Consider the following 18,635-nt stretch of genomic DNA (forward strand, 5'->3'; position numbering starts at 1 on the left):
GCACCGAAGGCTGGAGAGTTCCAAAACCGCCGCGCCGAATTTGATTTCGATTTCAAGAAAAAATGCGTTGAAAGAGTTAAATAAATCAAAGTATGACAACCTAATCTACTTTTGTACATTGCTAAAGTGTTGATCTATCATGTGTTGTAGTTTTGAAGGATTGCGATTGTGTCGATGGCAGGGATTTTGCTTGAGAAAGTGTTGAAAAAGGTGCACTACATTTCTAAACAATGTGCATCGATGCATGCAGGGGGCAGTACACATCCCCTGTACACAGCACATTGCGTGTGTTCCGCGCATTTTACCGATCTGCGCTATCTTAAGATTGCGCTGCGCATTCTTAGGATCCTATAATTGCGCGGCAATCTCGAGATCGCGCAAGGGAGTTGGGGGGTCTTGCGAGCCAATGAACGAATGATGAATGATTGTCCTGCAAATAATATAACTGACTTATTATGTTCTCTCCGAGAATTTGCAACATCAGACTGCATAAATTATGATGAAATATATGAACTATGGGTTGCCATTCCAACAATAATCTTCCGCACGGCTCATGGGCTTGAATTTTGTGAAAAGTCCCATCAACTTCTGCAATGTTACAAGAAAACGAGGACGGGAAACTTGGTGTGAAAGAAAATGGTGTCCCCTACGTACTACTATCACGAGACACTAGTCTCCCCTGTCCCACAACAACAGGTAAAACTATAGTAGTAGAATTCGTTCTATTGTTCAATGATTGTTCAGGGATTGTTAGATTTATGGTAAGGGCCGGTGTAACATCTGTGGTTGTTCCCCATGTTTCAGTGTTTCCAAACAATAGGCAGCTAGAGAGACCATGACTTTTCAATAGGAGGGATACACAGAAAAACTCGTCAATCTATTTTTGAGCGTTCCCAAACAATGAGGGGAAACACTCAAAAACAGAAACACTCAAAAACATTACACCGGGGTAAGGGGCCGTTCATAATCATCAATGTGAATAAAGGACACTTAGTGCGAAAGAAAATGTTGTCCCCTACGTTATTCATTAGACTATAATCCCACCTTTGGTGACAAAGAAAATGTCGTCCCTTGTGGAGAGTAAGTCATATCATATTCGTCAAAAAGTGTCATACTGAGATCTGTTCACATTATCAAAGGCATGGCCGCATTAATTACCACTGCTAATTAGGCTTCTGAGATGATGGTCAGTAAATATTGGTCAAAGTGTCATAGTGAGATCTGTTCACATTATTAAAGGCATGGCCGCCTTAGCGGCTTCTGAGATGATGGTCAGTATAAAATATTGGTCAAAGTGTCATAGTGAGATCTGTTCACATTATTAAAGGCATGGCCGCCTTAGCGGCTTCTGAGATGATGGTCAGTATAAAATATTGGTCAAAGTGTCATAGTGAGATCTGTTCACATTATCAAAGGCATGGCTGCATTAATTACCTACCACTGCTAATTAGGCTTCTGAGATGATGATATGTTCATATTTGACTTGACACAAGCCAATTTTAGCACTTACTAATTATCATTGATAATATTCATTGATAATTTTTGGTGAAATGATCACTATGACAGAACGCTAATTTACATATAATTACCAATTACCAATTATCAATTATCATTAATTGGTGAATAAACTAAGTTCAATGACAATATTGTGCGACTGTAAGTGTAAATATCATAAACATTGTATTGTGTAATCATATATATCAAGGAAATGTAAATACTATTGGGATGTTATCATAAATAAAATAATTATAAACGTATAATAAAATCTTAGTTATTAGATGTATCTCTTTATTCATTAAGTAAATCCGGATGCAAGATTACAACCAAATGTACTTGATCAATCATTAATTTTCAAAAGCATTGCTCTCAGGTTGGATGTCCATCAGCAAGCTGTGTTAGGGGATAACCTGAAATATAAAACAGTATTTATAATGAGAAGATAACATAAAACCTTACATGTAGGCCTAAGTGTCTCCCTTCTCAAACGAATGCCTGAGCATGGAGATATCTTAATAATACCCCCATGGCCTGCAGTTATCTTAATAATACCTCCATGGCCTGAGGTATGGCCTGAGGTACAAAATACAAATCAACCACTCGACAGTCAACTTTGGCCGGTATTAAATTAATTTACTTTCAGCATCCCATAGACAGTCACATGACAGTAATGTGACCGTTGGTGTAGCAAAAAAATAGGTGAAAAATAAAGCTACCAATGGCAATGCAAAGCTGAACATGTAAAAGTATCATCATCTCTAAAATGCGCAATCGACAAAAAGCGCACGCTCACCCTTGCGCGATCTCGAGATTGCCGCGCAATTAAACGATCCTAAGAATGCGCAGCGCAATCTTAAGATGGCGCTAATCGGTAATTAGCGCGGAACACGTGCATTGCTACATAGGCTACATACATATTCACTCCTATTGGTGTATATGGCTTCCGAGGTTTGTTTGGTGCTGCACCAATTGTGGCTGCCTGAACAGTAACACCTGGCTGATCATATTGTACAACATCATTCCAACCCCATGTTTATGAGTATGACGGGAGCGGTTTGGCTGGCAGGCCCCCCGATTCCGATAGGCCAAAGCCAAGGGCCCCGTGCCGGCCGTCTGTCCGTGGCCAAAGTAATCTTTTTATAGTACACTTTTTATAGTTTTTACAGGCTCCTCCTGGCTCCACTACTGACCGCCTTAGGACAGCAATATAGATCAGTCATATAATTTAGAAAAATCCAATTCTTTTATTTATAAGAAATGGGGAAAAAAACAGCAGCAGCCGCATCGAGTGGATATCGCTTGAGTCCTGGTGAGGTAGAAGCGCTTATTCAAGAAGAAAAACGAAAACGAAGAATAAAGCGAATTCTACAGGTAAGCAAGGAGATAATTGATGATATCATTTTGGCATCCCAGATGAAGTTTAGCCACTGTGCTGTGTTGCAATGAAGATGATGGTTCAAATGAAAGCAAGCAAAGCACTCGGGGAATGTTCCAGATGTGCATTTGGATCTGCTAGTGCTACTGAATATACACCTTACCGCAAGTGCACAACCAAAGGCGAAGCATTTCTTGGCTGGCACTATTACACTTCTTGTTAAAGCTTCCAGATATACATGTATGCAATCTGAAGACAGTAAGATGTCTGGGCTGGGTTGTTCGAAATCACGTTAGCTTTAACGGCGCCGTTAAGTCTTAACGTGAAAATGCTAATGGGATTAACTGAAAGAGATAACGTCCATAAGGATATTTAACGCAACCGTTAAGGATGACGTGACTTTTGTGCTTTTGAACAACCGGGCCCTGGACGGCAACGTAAATTTTCTCTTAATACTATTAAATACACAGGCAGAATTTCAATGTGAAAATGTTTGCCAATTTTAAAATCAAATCGACATATCACTAAATGTGACTGTTACCCAACTTCCGAGATGAAGTCAGAGTTGGAGTTGGGAGGGACGAAACTTGTCTATGTCGCTTTCTCTTTTTATAGGTTAGAGAGCAAGCGAAATCCAATGCAGCGGACATCCGACAGGCGGTCAAGGAGGAAGAGGTAAAACAGAAAAAAGAACTTGGAAAGAAAATATTGGTAGGTTCTGCTGTTTAAACTCTGTGCATTGAAATGTATTGGGTCAACTTCTATCCAACGTTAACATACCTTTGAGGAGTCTCTTACCTAGGGGTAATTTAAACACTGCTAGCCATCACTGCTAACCACCGCGCAATAGGGCCCTGGCTCAATCCCAGGGAGAACCCAGGACTGTATTTCTGGATGAACCAGCGTGGATTTCAACTCAAGGAACTAAAATTCTGGCACTTCCCAACAATAGACTGGCTTGGATCTTCTGTGGTTATGAAATTGAGTGTTAAAAAGAACAACAATAATCTATGGTTAAGGTCTACAGATATTTGAATCTTTTTCATATTTATATGTTTTTACAGAAAGAATGGGAGAGCGAACGTGAGGAGAAGCTCAAACGTCTTGAACAGGAATATGACGCATGCCTGCGGACGATCGGACAAGGTCACGCAGAGGCAAACTATGTAGAAAAGGTAAGCTTGACAAATATCAAGTTTCCTTTATTTCTGTGTTCAGACGAAAAGTGAGTTGGTGGTGCAATTTCTCTTTAGATGCTTTCCAGGTATTGGCTTGTTCTTGTTTTAGTTGGAAAGAGTAACGATGAAGTTATCTTGCTGCGAGTAGATGGATTAAAAATTCTCTTTTCGCATGTGTTGTACTTACCTGTACTGATAACTTGCCGTACACTGGCACTAATTCCTATTTACACAGCGCAAACCAGAATCTCTTAAATTTTATATAAAACCTGGTTGATCTTTTGATTCTGTATCTCTTTGAAAAAGTGTCAAATACACGAAACGTCGAGAATACGTAGATCGTTGCTTGTGTTTTATTCACTATAAACTAATTCCTATTTACACCAACGTCGCGCGATATTGTATCGCCACCTCTGCGTTATATCGTGATTTATCTCGTGACGTTAATGCCCTAAAAATGGTGATATCACAGTACAAACAATGTTCTCATGACATTTATCATGCTATGTTAGAGCATGATTGAGAAAAAGCTTGCCATATGGTATGATTTGACAAAAAATTCATTTTACTTTACCTCTGAAGGAGAATCGTGATTTCGCCAAACAGCGCCTATCGGAGAAAGACGCCGAGATTGCCGCCGCACGTCATCGTGACGCCATGCTCCGTGAGCTGGACGAGCGCCGCGCCGAACAGATGGAGAGAACAAAACAGATCCGGGCCAGGTAAGGTTACATATTGTTAACGTCTAAACTCAAGGGGTAATGTGTAGGTTTCCTCTGGGGTCTCCGGTTTCCTCCTACTTATATTACAATCGCTCAATATTGTTTGCAGACAGGATAATGTCCTAGTTGACGCTCAGCCCTGAACTCTCTGAATTTTTTTGGTGAAAATAGCTGAAATAAATACAGTGGAACCTCCCTAAGCGGACACCTCTCTATTAAGGACACTATGTTTGGTCCCAAATTGGTTGTTTGCATTCAATTTGACCCTCTAATCAGGACACCTCTCTATTAAGGACAGCACTTGTCAGTCCCGAGGGTGTCCATAATAGAGAGGTTCTACTGTACTCTTATTCATTGATTTTAAATTTCAGGAAAGCTGCCATTTTGAAGGAAAAGGAGAGAGCTGCTAAAGTTGCCGCTCTGCCACCGCCGAAACCAGACCCCTGGGCTGAGGTTGAGTTGCCAAAACGTAAGTTGAAATCTTAAATAATAATGATAATAATAATAATAGCTTTATAGTTTGTAGTGATTACAGAGAAAATTTCAACACAAAAATTACAAAGAAGAAATAACGAAAAAATTTCGTCTGCTGTGAACTACAGTATGTTCACTGGCGTTTTATGATCACATATTTCACGAACGTAAACTCATTTCTGAAAATGATGATAATTTTTGTGAAAATGAAAACGATTTTTTGTTGATTCTCTACGGTGCCCTAGTTCTGGTTACTTATCTGATTGTGGACTGTTCACTGTTGCAGACAAACCAGTGGTACTGGTCGATGCTGAGGCTTTCTCTTCTACATACTTCCACATGGTGGATGAGGACTATGCAGTGCAGAAGGCTATGTCCTTTGAACAGGTTGGTAACATTTTCTCCACTAATAATACGGGGTTCTCCACAGAGTTTTGTCAAGGTAGGGAGGTACCCTTGATATTCAAGTAGTTTTGCCAGTGTGCAACACGGGACAGGGTAGGGTGGCCAGAAATTTGAAGTCGGGTGACCCTATAGAAACCCTTTACAACATTCTAGAGCAAGGTAGGGTGGCTCTTCCAAGGTAGGGTGGCTCTTCCAAGGTAGGGTAGTAAGCTGCCAAGGTAGGGTGGCTGTTCCAAGGTAGGGTAGTAAGCTGCCAAGGTACGGTGGCTCTTCCAAGGTAGGGTAGTAAGCTGCCAAGGTAGGGTGGCTGTTCCAAGGTAGGGTAGTAAGCTGCCAAGGTAGGGTGGCTCTTCCAAGGTAGGGTGGTAAGCTGCCAAGGTAGGGTGGCTGTTCCAAGGTAGGGTAGTAAGCTGCCAAGGTACGGTGGCTCTTCCAAGGTAGGGTAGTAAGCTGCCAAGGTAGGGTGGCTGTTCCAAGGTAGGGTAGTAAGCTGCCAAGGTAGGGTGGCTCTTCCAAGGTAGGGTAGTAAGCTGCCAAGGTAGGGTGGCTCTTCCAAGGTAGGGTGGTAAGCTGCCAAGGTAGGGTGGCTCTTCCAAGGTAGGGTGGTAAGCCCCCAAGGGTGGGTTGGACGCCCAGACAAATGACTGTGTGTAGAACAGTAACACTGTGCATAAAGCGATACAAAGATTAAAGTAATTTTTAGCTTTTAAGATTCCTTGATCATCTTTGATACAATGTCAACTGTGTCTGTTAGGATATTTGTTCTCTGTTCTCTTGTTCTGTACTTATTGTTCTGTTAATAATACTTGGAGTGTTTTTAACCCTTCCAGGTCGACGCCATCGGGGCTGCCAAGGACGAAGAAGACAGAGTGGGAGAGGTCCAAGAAAACATTGAACGCCTCCGCCACGAGCGAGCGGAGAAGGCTCGACTTCGAGGGAAGCACGCCCTCTATAAGGAACACTTGAAGTTTGAGTACGACAACATGCTACATGACCTCAGTGACCTTCAGCGGGAGGATATTAACCGTCGGCAACGAGAAGTAGCTAATATTCCTGTAAGTTGCTTTTGATCTTGGGGCGAGTTTCAAAGAGTTGATTCTGTCTGGCACTTTTTTTACAGTTCAACGAAAAAATGTTAAAAATCTGTTCAACTGAAATAATTCAAAACTGTCTGGTATAGCTATTGGGGAGTTCTACATTATAAAATAGAACAGACTTGAATGTTTTAACCCTTGAGAGCCTGACAACATACAGCCTGTTCCTATATTGGACATTTTCCCTTGCAGCGCTCGATCTTCCAACCACCTCACCGCCGCCTGGTGGAGAAAGAGGAAACCCAAAAGGACATGGAGACTGCGTTTGAGGATATGTTCATGAGGCAGACTGGTGAGTTGTCAAACTTGATGTGAACGCTTCATGGTGCTTCGTCTTCATCTTCTACTTCATCCTCGGGTGGTCTGGCCTGAAGGTCGTAATATGTCACCTCCGAGTTGGTATCTTGTTGCAAATGGCAATCAAACCGAGAGCTTCTGAGGTTCCCACTGCTCCACACCGACAGCCCTCTCCGAAGATATTGAATTCTCATTTCTGGTTTTCAGATCAAATGGGCGATGTAAGCCTTGCACTAGATCCTCACCCTGTGCCGGAGAGTCCTGCTGTATCGGACAATCTTAACGTTAGTTATGAAGATGACACAGAGATGGCGTCGCACGGGCCTGAGAAATTTGAAGACAAACGGGCGGCTGCCTTGAAGGATATCACAGACGGCTTGGGTGATAAACAAATGGATGGAAGTAAGTGATACCGTTGCTGAAACTGTTTGGCATTGTGCTTCAACCTGATCTTTTAAGTGGCCTCTGATGTACCGTTAGGGGTCTGCTGGGCAAAGCTGTCTGCTGGTTTGTCCTATTTTTCTCAAGTTTTATGTCCAATGCAAAGGAAAAGGCACTATATACGAATGAGATGGCCAAATTAGTTAGCAATGTGCCCTTGTGTCTATTGACTCGGTGTTCTCCACAAACCCATTTGTCAAGACGGCACACCCTACCTTGGCAGTTTACTACCCTACCTTGGAAGAGCCACCCTACCTTGCCTAGAATCTTGTAGAAGAGTTTCTTTATAGAGCTACCCTTCCTCAAATTGCTGGCCACCCTACAATGTGATGCACACTCACTGGTAAAACTCCTTGCATATCAAGGGTATCACCCTACCTTGAGAAAACCCTAGAGAACCCTAAATAATTGTATACTTATGCCCTGAAGAAAAAGGAATCTTTTTATCAGCCCCAACTTCACACCATTTTAGATAAATCATTGAAGAAGCTGATGAACAGGATCAAAGATCAGCGAGATGCGTGGATCACCCAGAACACGCAAGAGGAACCAGAGCAGGATATGCTCCAGCCTCCTGCTACAGTAGAGAGGAGCCCACTGACAGGTAACTACTGCTGTAAACCACCCAATTTTTGCCGGCTTGAGCTTTAAAGAAAGTGATGAAAATATCATTTAGCTTATGGGTAGGCTTTCTCTCATACGTTGTGTGAAAAAAATCAATTTGGCTCAAATTGTTGCAAAAAATGGTGGCCTCGTCAAAATATGTTATTTGTCGGAAATGAAACCATACGCCGATGTTTTTGAACCTTTTCAGTGCCATCCCCGCATGATCGATCCCCATCGCAGTACAGCGTCACGTCCTCAGAGACTGGGATGTCGTCCCCTGGTGATGAGGTGCCACGACCGCGTCTGGCCCAGGGCGTCCGGCAGGTCCACTTCGGTGATGAAGGACGTAAGTGTTGAGATTTTTAAAAATAGACAATCAAAAATGCTTATCGATATCTCAGTTGTTACCCCGTGATATGATAACTGAATAGATGATTCCCAGGACATAATGGTGAAGGATGTCAGTAATGACAGCAAAATTGATCACAAATCCACAATTGTTTCATTGTAATATGTAATATTTTACATTTACAGCAAGAGTCCACCGCCATGCACCCTCTGCCACCCCGAAACCACCTGTATTAGAACCACCCCGACCATTAGATGATGGTGTCTTACGCCACCCCCTGGAGGAGGCCGCAAAGATCAGGGCAGCGGCCCAGCGACAGATAATGAACGTGGACAAACAACTAATTGTAAGTAAACTTTTTAAAAAAAATTGTTCTTGTAACAGAGTTTATTGTTACGAAACTGATTGTTGGTATGTAACCGTTAGCATGTCACTGCAACCGTTCTGTAGAATCATCGAAGTGGGCTCAGCTTGGCCAAGAGTCGCTAACCACAGTTTATGAGACCAACCTTTCTTGCAACTGGTTTTGCAGCCAATAAACTGATCGCTGGCCCCAGGCTGACCGCCACGTTTTGTTACCAATGTGATTTGACCTGGGTGACTGTTTTTTTGCTTGCAGAATTTTGAAACAGTTCGAGCTAAGGAAGACTTGGATAACATCTCCATCGTCAAGCACGACACAAGTACACTGGGTCAGCAGGCTCGGCAGCAGAGGATACAACTCGAGTAAGTTTTCCCATCCTACTTGTTTCCGCCGAGTGGGCATCTTGGTCAAGATTCTTGAGGAAAAACCCAAGCTTATCATCAGTCAATCAATCATTTTTGGCTTCATGGTCCATTTTTTGTCCTTTGCCATAGGAATTAGTCCACATCAGGTTATGGATTTGCCCCCTGTGTGGGATCTTTAGCCTGCCCTGGCATAGGCACTCGGGACAGAGAATCTTGGTTTTAAGTGTCATTCAATGGACTCTGAAAGCTTCGAATGTTTGTACCTTGAAAGCCACACCAGTTCATTCTCGAACGGAGTAGATAGATTAAAGCAAGTTTTGCCCTGAAAAAGTTAGTCGCACATTTCTGTGGGCTACATGAATTGCTTTCTTTTATTTCAGGGAGCACTCGAAAGAAATCGAACGAAAGATTGCTGAGCTGGAAACCAAGCGAAATATGATTGAGGAGCGAGAAAGCATTATAAAATCAAGACCAGGGAGTCTGTATCCACATGAAACGCTCCCTGGTGCCAATCAACCAAACTATCTTGCTACGTCTGCTCCTGCTCCTGTTTCAAGACCTGGATTGCCTGTCCGTGATCCGAGCACGAGAGCGTATGACTGGATGGCCCCGAGCACTCTGCCAGCGCGTCCTGAAGTTTACGCCGCACCTCGTCCCCAGGAGGATCATCTTCAGCGTTTACGAGATTATCAGCGGTCGTTGCTTGAGCGACATAAGTCCGCGACTCAAACGCCATCCACTTCATTTTCGTCGAGATCAGATCCTGATGCATCAGCTGTATCTGCCGGTTATCTGTCGTCATCCGTTTATGGGCAGCCAGGAGGGAGGCCGCAGTATGCTCTCTATCCTAAACAAGACCTGCCAAGTGCAGGCCAGGCAGCCCAAATTTCCAGACCACAAACCGTAGATACCTCGAGGCAGTATGGAGCTGTGTCGAGATCTGCTCCAGTTGAGCCCCTAGGTCTATTGAGGCAGCCTCAATCAGTTGATACCCAAGACATCTCAAGGCAGACAAGTGGTCTCGACACCTCGTCAAGGGGGAGGTCCCCTGAGCCTGCGAGGAGGACATGGCCAGAAGTTTATCCACCGATTAGGAGACGATCGCCAGATCAGTATCAAGCTCCAGTTCTAACTGGACCAACTCCTGCGGCAGACCTGTCGTCTGCTACTCGTCAATTGTTCAGTTTCGAGCAGACGTCACCGAAACAGAGAAGTCCACCAAGAGTTAGTCCACCGAAAGTTGATTCCGGTCATTTTGAAAGACCGGTGCAGATGTCGATGCGGTCTCCTCAGAGCTTGTTGGAGAGACCGGAACAGAGGCTGGATGAGACTGGGAGGTTCAGCTATCCACCTGAGGGTGTGAGTGATACTTCTGAGGCAGCGACCCGTGCTAGCTATCCATACCATCCTCTGGAGGAAAGCGCCAGAGGGACTTCAATGCTGAGGCGAGTCTCTCCTCATGTCTCTCCGACTGCTCGCGTTGACCCCCCAGAATTGGACGATCAGATGAAAATCGCGGAGATTTACGAGAGACAGCAGCAGATTGAGCAACGCAAGGAAGCACTGCAACGAGAACTGGAGGAAGTCCGGCGTCAGAAGAAGGAGCTCCTTGGCCGCGCTCTTGAACAGCAGGCGTCACCAGGAGAAAACTGGACTCAGAAGTTACAGGAATGGATGGCACCGCTTGGCATGTCGACACAGGGATTTGAAGCAACGCCAGATCGCACACGCGCAAGCATCAGCTCGGAAGACCACACCGTCGAAATCGATGAAAAACTTATCGAAGAACTCGACCAGATGTATTCAGACGAGAGCTCTCCTGAATCTGAGGCTGGAAAGAGACCTCGTCCGCCGCCATTGTCGAAGAAAATTGTTTTCCGTGAAGATACGGTCCCACATGAGCTGAGTACGATTCCGGAAGTTGAGACTCCGAAGAGCGATAGAACTGGACCAAGTATCCCAAGCCCTGGAACGATCGCGTCGGCATCTTTTTCAACCTTGGAACCGTCGCCGAGGATTCCTTCTGCGTCGTCGACACCGAATACAACACCTAGTGGCAGTCCCGTGAAACTGATCACAATTAGTAAAGATGGTGACACGACTATCTCGGAATTGATTCAGTCGCAGAGGGAGACGACGCCGGTTGGTAGTCCGACGTCTGTCCGTAAGCAATACTTGGAGCGGGGGTATGAGCCGTCGCCAGGGGGCATCATCCATATGACGCCATCTGCTGGGGGATCTCAAGACGAATCGGGGCGTAGATCTGAGCCTTCACGCAGGGCTGAGGAGCTCTCGTACCGGACACCTAGCCCATCTCTGGTAATCCCACCGAAGAGGAAAACACCTGTCTTCAAGGAGAAACTTGATGGGGATGACCTTCTGAAGCGACTGAGTGTCGGCAAGGGATCCCAGTCAATGAGGACCCCACCAGCAACCTGGTCGACTGTTTTGCAAGATGAGAGTCCTGGCTTATCTTCTGGTCTGATCTCGAGCGATGAGACACGCACCAGTGGTGGTGAAGACCGTTTCTCAAGCCTGACGTCGCATACGATCACATCTACTGACCAATCGACGCTGCAGGAGAAATCCACGATGTCACTTCGCGAGAGATTGGCTGCTGGGATATCTGGTGCGAGTGAATCGTCAAGTCCGTCCGACTCCCACATGACCGGTGCAAGCCCGATGGTTCATTTAGCACAAAAGAACATAGAAATATCGCAGTACCAGATTTCTTCAAGCGAGTCGGAGGCGACAGAAACGACTACGTCGTCTTCCATGATCACCGGCTCTTCTACAGAAATGTTCGAGCTGATGGCCTATACAACTGGGACAAGCTCATCAGAAACGCCACAGACCAGCTTGGGAGAGGAGCGTGTGCTCGCACGGAAATCAGCACAGGAGCTAACCCAGCATACCATTACTTCACAGGATGATACGACTTTGATGCCATCATCCAGGGCCAGCCCAAAACAAGATTTGACACAGTATTCCATTGCGTCTGCTGATGAGACAAAGAAGAGTCCAGAAGAACGTCGTCCAAAACAAGATCTTACGCAGTACTCTATGGTATCAACAGATGAAACTCAAGTCAACTCCAAAGAGGATTTGACCCAGTACTCTATGGTGTCCCCTGATCAGACTCGAGTCGGCCCGAAACCAGATCTGACCCAGTACTCGTTTGCTTCTGTGGAAGAGACGAGACCAAGTCCGTCGGATAGAGAGAGCATGTTGCAGAGTCTCATCCAGTACACAATCACGTCCGGAGATGTTACAAGGCCAAGTTCATCAGAGAAAAGCAGCCCAGTGCAGATGCAGGATCTTACGCAGTACTCGATTGCTTCTGAAGATGTAACAAGGCCAAGTCCATCAGACAGGTCTGAGAAAGCCAGCCCAATGCAGATGCAAGACTTGACGCAGTATACTTTAGGAGAGTCCACACCGTCTGACTCTGAATCCCCTGGAGAGAGAAGAAATGTACCTGGTCTGAGAGTAGAGCCAGCAACACCCCTACCTGGGTCTGGTAGACCCAGTTCTGCCGCAAGTGATATAAGGAGGGATACTATTGGATCCATGGAGACGCCTGGACCTCTACAGTACCATGACCTTACCCAGTACAGCTTGACATCACAAGATCGCACCAGGTATAGCCCAATGGATGAGACGGCCAAAACTGATCCAAGCCCTTCCCACGGGCAGCAAGAGCTCACACAGCACTCAATACACTCGGACAATGGTAGCTCGACACCAGATCAGGCCAGGTTACCCGATCTGACACAGTACAGTATCCCATCGGACGAACTGAGTCCCTACGAGAAGACAAACGTCATGCAAGAGCTATCCCAGCATACTTTAACGACGGGTACTGAGAGTGCGGGTTCAGATTTCGTCAGTCCCAGGTCTGATATGTCTCAACATGCCATTGAATCTGATTCATCAAAGAGTACAGTGGTTGAAGAGTCGATGAGAAAAGATGGTACCCTGATGCAGAGCCCTCAACCAGACTTGACCCAGATCTCCATGTCCACTGAACATTTGACTCCCAAGGGTACAGGGCCCCGTCAACCTGATTTGACCCAGTATTCACTCATCTCGGACAGTGACGCCCCACAGCCGAGTGTCATCAAATCCGGACAAGGTGTTTCTTTAGGGGAGATGATCACGCCCAAGCCGACGGAGAAAGCAGCTGAACTTAGCCAGCATCCGATTACAGAGCAGTCGGTTTATCCCGAGTCCAGTCCGGGCAGTAGCGATTTCAGCACGCTGACTCCACAGGATTCTGCCGTTGCCGAGTTGACTTCTGTTAGTAACGTGCCAAGTCCGGACATGTCGAACAAAAGTCCAGATGCTTCCATCAGCCAGTACCCTGTCCCATTGTCGGACTTGTCTTATAGTCAGCACCCTTTACCACAAAGTGATCTGTCAGCTAGCCAGCATCCTATTCCGCAGTCTGACCTCTCGGTTAGCCAGCATCCTGTGCCAGCGTCTGACTTGTCAGCGAGTCAGCACCCGATTCCGCCGTCAGACGTCGATGTCACACAAGTACCATTCCAGACGGACATGTCAACCACGCAGCAGACGTTGCCGCCGTCCGATGCATCAATTTCTCAGCATTCTATCCCCGATTTGTCAGTCAGCCAGCACCCCATGACGCAGACTGAACACTCAATCTCTCAGTACCCAGTCAGTGAGGGAAGTGATAAAGGTACTCCGGCAACGTCTGTTTGGTTGACGGACGCGTCAAGGCAGACGGACACCTTCCTACAGCGACGTGATGTTGACCGTCAGATCGAGAGCGAATCTTCCTACCTCTCACGGAGAGAACTGTCGTCTTTTGACTACCGACATGATTCGGGATCCGAATCTGGCGAATCACAAACGGACAGGATCGTTGCTGATACCAAGCGACTGAGGGAGAAGCACTTTGGTGCAAAGTCATCAGAGGAACTAACTTTCGAGACGGTAAATATGATATTCACCACTCACTGTGTTCATAAACAAGTGTTTCACCTGCTCAAATCTCCAGAGGACTGCCATTATGACTTTCAGATGAGTGATTTGAGGCCTAGCTAAAGGGTTAAGTAAATATGGAAATTCAACATAAAGGTCTTCAGACTTCTTGTCCTGCTCCTATGTGTTTGATGAAAGGCTGTTCAATTGTCGGACACCTGTTGGAATTCTCAAAAATTTTTCAAAAACTGCTAAAAACCGTCAAGGTGTTGTACGAAGTCTAAATTGGTTGCAATTCATTTCCAGTTGTCCGGTGAAGAGTTTGGCATCATGGACGAGCCAGAGTTGACATTCAGTTCCCTCGTCTCTGAGACGACCAGCGATCCTGGTACGCTGACATCCGGCGCTGAAGATGAGGGTGAGCTGACGTTTACTGGCGAGCAGTCCGACTCGTTGTTGTCGTTTCAAGAACATGAGATGTTGGCCGGAGAGGATAGCTTGGTGAGCTTGACTCCCGAGACTTCGGCCATGACGGAGGAATTTCCTGGTGAGTTGGTCAGACTTTAGTCCCTGTTTGTCAGAGTGATTCTAGATACGGATTTTGGTGGTGGATTGGATGAGAGAATGGACTTGAATCAGAGAGTTGTGTTCCTTTTAACCATAGAATTACTTGGGCATTCTTGATTTCTTCAAAATCGGTCCATCTTGTTTATGTAGTGAGAGCATCTGCACACTTACTTCATTTTACTATCTACCTCTTTCAGATGCGTCCACCTCCACTCAGGGCTCCCTTCAAGAAGCATTCGCCAAGCGACGTGAGGCGTTTATCAAGAAGTCGCAGAGGCGAGTGAAGGAGATGAAGACAAAGCCAACACAGGAAAAAGCTGGGGCCGATTCGCTTGGGAAGACGTTGGCATCTTGGAAGAAAAGTCGAGCTATCAATACTGGAACTTCTGGTAAGATTTTGATTGATTTCCTGAAATTTAAGGCTGGTCACCTGTTTTTTGGTGATCAGGATGTCAGAGTCATCAGCTACCTGGAGATTAGTCAGTGAAATCAACGATCTTTGTCAGGGGATTATAAGATTTCATAGTCGTACTCTTTTAATTCCTTTCTATTCAAAAAGGCAAATCATATGTCCTTGTTGACGTATTGCCAGTTATTATCCTGAGCTTCCAATAGTAACAGATGTAATATAATCCTAAGTTCTCCCCCGGGATTGAACCCGGGCCCTTTAGCGTCGTAGCTGCATGAAGCAGTGTTGACCACCAGGCTAGGAAGCTCCTTAATCCTGGGTCGTTCGAGCCCTATTGTGCAGTAACCAGTAGTTTTAAACACTGTGCTAGGAGGCTTCTCTAGCTCCTCTAATTTCTCTATCCTGTTGCAGGTGGTGCTGCTGCCCCCACGGCTGGTGCAAAGCCGAAGATCGCGATGACAGTCAAAACGCAAGAGGACAGGAAGAACTACGAGAAGGAGATGAAGAAGAGGACGGGCAGGTGAGGTCTCATTCTGTTTTGGTAGAAATTGTTCCAAAGAGGTTCAAATAACATAGTTGCCTGAGGTTGTCTGGTGACGTCTGCTGACTTCTCGCATCGCCAGGCGACCTCAGTCAACCATGCTTGTCCAGTCAGACTGTCAATCCGAGGGTTGGAGGTACGAACCCCAGTCTGGTCGCCACATGGATCTACACAGGTCGAGCTCGAGTGGGAGCTGAAATGACGGCAGTCAATTGATACCCCTGAGTGCCTTTGGAGAGACAAATACTCATCATCATCATCATCATCATCAAGACCGGCATCATAATCCTATTGGATTTCTGCTGGCGGTATGGAGCACTCCAGTCTGTCTAGGTGTCCTGCCAAGAGAGGTGTCGTCGAATGTTCCACTCTACTCTACATTGTTGGTGTAAATTAACCTGACTAGCTTGTTCTTTCTGCAGGTTGTACAGCAACCTTGATGAGGTGAAGGGGCGTAAGGCGGAGAAGGATCGACAGAAAGAATATAAGGAGAATAGGGAGAAAGCCAAGGAGTATCAAAAGGTGAGTTTTGATTGAGTGATCCACTGGTGGGAGTTCAGCTGTTCAACAGGTTTCCCCTTCTAAGTTTTCTTAATTATTTTTAAGGACCCAAGAAATTGCTAAAATCTCCCTATTTTCTTCCAAATTCCTTCTCTTTTCCATTTCTGATGATGGTCATTGACAAATGACGTCATCACCCAATTGTAAGCACTTGACATGGACTCTGCAGAGGTGCCATGTCAAGTATAAGGTGCATGCGTGATGGAGTCTGCTTGTTGACATCACTGGATCTGTATTCAATTGTTTGTACTGGACAATGATAATTTTATGTTTCCATTTTCAGAAAATTTTGGAGCAAGTCAGGAAGAAAGGCAATGGAAATGGAAAGAAATAACTTCGAAGGACCCGCACTCTTGATGGACGTGAACATTTCTCAATCCTGTCCGTGTGAGAGATTCAGAAATCTTTGAGATTCGACGTGTTGACATTGGTGTTTCCCTGAACTAAGTATTGGGTATGGCCTGTTGCAACATGTATCAGATGAATGGCTTGGGCCACCAGGAAGAAGTGTTCAAGTTCAATTAAAAAATCTTGTACGTGCATTTTGAAGTCATTGCATAATGTATTTCAAGAACTTGCTAACATTTTTGTCAACAGTGTGTGACTAGTTCGAGCATGAGAAGACAAGTTATTCTTTGAGTGAATAAAAAATCATGACATTGTAAATAGATGTATAAAAGGATTTTAAAACTACTGTACATAAACAATACATTCAAATGACAGTTTGATACATGATCTAGTTACTTGTATATTACTCTGGCAGGCCAGGGGAACTTAAAAATGTGTTTTTTGACACAGCGTGTACTTAAAGTAGCTGTAGACGCAATCATTTTTGCATGGGGAGTCTTTCAATTTTTTGTTTTAGATGGGTTTCTTTTGGAGTAATGTTGCAGGACGGGTTATTCAGGGGGGTTTTATTGCAAAGGGTTGGGGGAAGTTCAACTGGCTCCGCTCCCTTTCAACAGAAGAAAGTAAGATGCTGAGTTATTTTTAGAACACTACTGCTAAGTTATCAGTAGGATAGCTTCATCATTCACTGCCAGTTCTGTATATTCTGCTGAGCTAAATCCATATTCGTTCACTGCCAGTTCTGTATATTCTGCTGAGCTAAATCCATATTTGTTCACTGCCAGTTCTGTATATTCTGCTGAGCTGAAACCATATTCATTCACTGCCAGTTCTGTATATTCTGCTGAGCTAAAACCATATTCGTTCACTGCCAGTTCTGTATATTCTGCTGAGCTAAAAGCATATTCGTTCACTACCAGTTCTGTATATTCTGCTGAGCTAAAACCGTATTCGTTCACTGCCAGTTCTGTATATTCTGCTGAGCAAAATCCATATTCGTTCACTGCCAGTTCTGTATATTCTGCTGAGCTAAATCCATATTCGTTCACTGCCTTTTGTAAACAATGCCATTTCATGATATTGCTTTCTCCTTGTAATGAGCTGGGATCTTACAGAAATGTTCCATGAAATCAAATATATTTAGTGAATATAAAAGTGAAGTCTGATTCATTTTGTTTACATATTTCAATGTTGATACACACCCTGTCCATGATTCTTACAGAGTGGCCCCATTTCTTTCCTGTTCTCACTCGTATCAGGCGGCATGTCCATAGACAGTTCCCTTGTGCAGTTCTCCCCTGTTCCTTGTTCACTTGTGACCCTGTGACACGCACACACAAAATGAACCTTTGTTTGACTATTTGGACGTTCCCAGGAGTTGTGCTCGGGAACATTCTATGGAGACAATGAAAATAACGCAAAAATGGAACATCCTATGGATGCACAGTCACGTAAAATGGACCTCTGGCTAACCTATTGGATGTTTTTAAAAGTATCTATGCTTTAAGGAACTGTACACAGTGCCGCCTGTTCCCATATTTTCATACCTAACCTATTGGATGTTCCCATTGATTGTATCAGGGAACATGCAATGGAGACAATGGAAATAACACCACAAGGAAACAGTATATGGATGCACAGCCTAACACAACTGTATAATGTCCCGAATCTGAACAATCGGGTTGATCTGCAGTCTGCTCCAATAAATCGTTAATAAAGATTCCATAGATCTCCACCCAATCTTCTCGGACGCAGTATACACACTATAGTTCAGATTTGGGACTTCAGACAGTGTGGAGATGCCCTAACGATTGTGCTCTGGATGTTTAATCTAAAACTGTTTCAACCTAAAGTGGACACAACCTCCCAAGACCTGACAGGAGAAGTTTGCGATGCTGACAACTAGACACAAGAAGGAATGTGGTGTTGTATACTTGTAGGCCATGGAAGACAACCTCAAATTCACCCTTGTCCTCGGAATATCTTCTGTTTAAGTGCCTGTCATGAGGTAGGACAGGAGAAGATGGTTGGAGACGCTGACTAGCTAGACCAAAGAGAAAGCGGTGTTGGATACATCGAAGACAACTTCAAACTT

At 44.8% G+C, this 18,635-nt stretch overlaps 2 protein-coding genes and 1 long non-coding RNA gene across 3 annotated transcripts; 2 read left to right on the forward strand and 1 right to left on the reverse strand.

Annotated features, from left to right (window-relative positions):
• Positions 1 to 19: 19 nt before the first annotated feature.
• Positions 20 to 5,717, forward strand: LOC135495046 (centrosomal protein of 295 kDa-like). The gene is made up of 7 exons (XM_064783446.1): positions 20 to 90; positions 2,753 to 2,868; positions 3,488 to 3,583; positions 3,937 to 4,047; positions 4,633 to 4,772; positions 5,144 to 5,241; positions 5,533 to 5,717. Exons 2-7 carry the CDS (start codon positions 2,755 to 2,757, stop codon positions 5,715 to 5,717), a joined length of 744 nt encoding a protein of 247 aa, XP_064639516.1. The 5' UTR covers positions 20 to 90; positions 2,753 to 2,754.
• On the reverse strand, positions 1,772 to 2,363 carry LOC135494272 (uncharacterized). Its single transcript, XR_010448372.1, has 2 exons — positions 2,291 to 2,363; positions 1,772 to 1,907 (listed from the first exon to the last, which is right to left on the reverse strand). It is a non-coding gene; the product is annotated as an uncharacterized LOC135494272 (long non-coding RNA).
• Positions 5,718 to 6,487: 770 nt separating the features above from the next.
• LOC135495047 (serine-rich adhesin for platelets-like) lies at positions 6,488 to 17,657 on the forward strand. The gene is made up of 13 exons (XM_064783448.1): positions 6,488 to 6,706; positions 6,938 to 7,037; positions 7,250 to 7,444; positions 7,956 to 8,087; positions 8,298 to 8,435; positions 8,624 to 8,784; positions 9,058 to 9,164; positions 9,548 to 14,126; positions 14,421 to 14,661; positions 14,879 to 15,070; positions 15,502 to 15,610; positions 16,054 to 16,153; positions 16,476 to 17,657. Exons 1-13 carry the CDS (start codon positions 6,635 to 6,637, stop codon positions 16,524 to 16,526), a joined length of 6,177 nt encoding a protein of 2,058 aa, XP_064639518.1. The 5' UTR covers positions 6,488 to 6,634; the 3' UTR covers positions 16,527 to 17,657.
• The last annotated feature ends 978 nt before the right edge of the window (positions 17,658 to 18,635 follow it).

Source organism: Lineus longissimus, chromosome 10 (genome assembly GCF_910592395.1).
Source record: "Lineus longissimus chromosome 10, tnLinLong1.2, whole genome shotgun sequence".
NCBI classification, from domain to species: Eukaryota; Metazoa; Nemertea; class Pilidiophora; order Heteronemertea; family Lineidae; genus Lineus; species Lineus longissimus.

Excerpts from the sequence above, each read along its gene's own strand:
- LOC135495046 (XM_064783446.1), top strand. The coding sequence starts at position 2,755 with ATGGGGAAAAAAACAGCAGCAGCCGCATCGAGTGGATATCGCTTGAGT. Across the intron at positions 4,048-4,632 it reads AGGCAAACTATGTAGAAAAG|GAGAATCGTGATTTCGCCAA; the intron begins GTAAGCTTGACA and ends TTACCTCTGAAG. Across the intron at positions 4,773-5,143 it reads ACAAAACAGATCCGGGCCAG|GAAAGCTGCCATTTTGAAGG; the intron begins GTAAGGTTACAT and ends TTTAAATTTCAG.
- LOC135495047 (XM_064783448.1), top strand. The coding sequence starts at position 6,635 with ATGCTACATGACCTCAGTGACCTTCAGCGGGAGGATATTAACCGTCGG. Across the intron at positions 15,071-15,501 it reads TATCAATACTGGAACTTCTG|GTGGTGCTGCTGCCCCCACG; the intron begins GTAAGATTTTGA and ends ATCCTGTTGCAG. Across the intron at positions 15,611-16,053 it reads ATGAAGAAGAGGACGGGCAG|GTTGTACAGCAACCTTGATG; the intron begins GTGAGGTCTCAT and ends TTCTTTCTGCAG.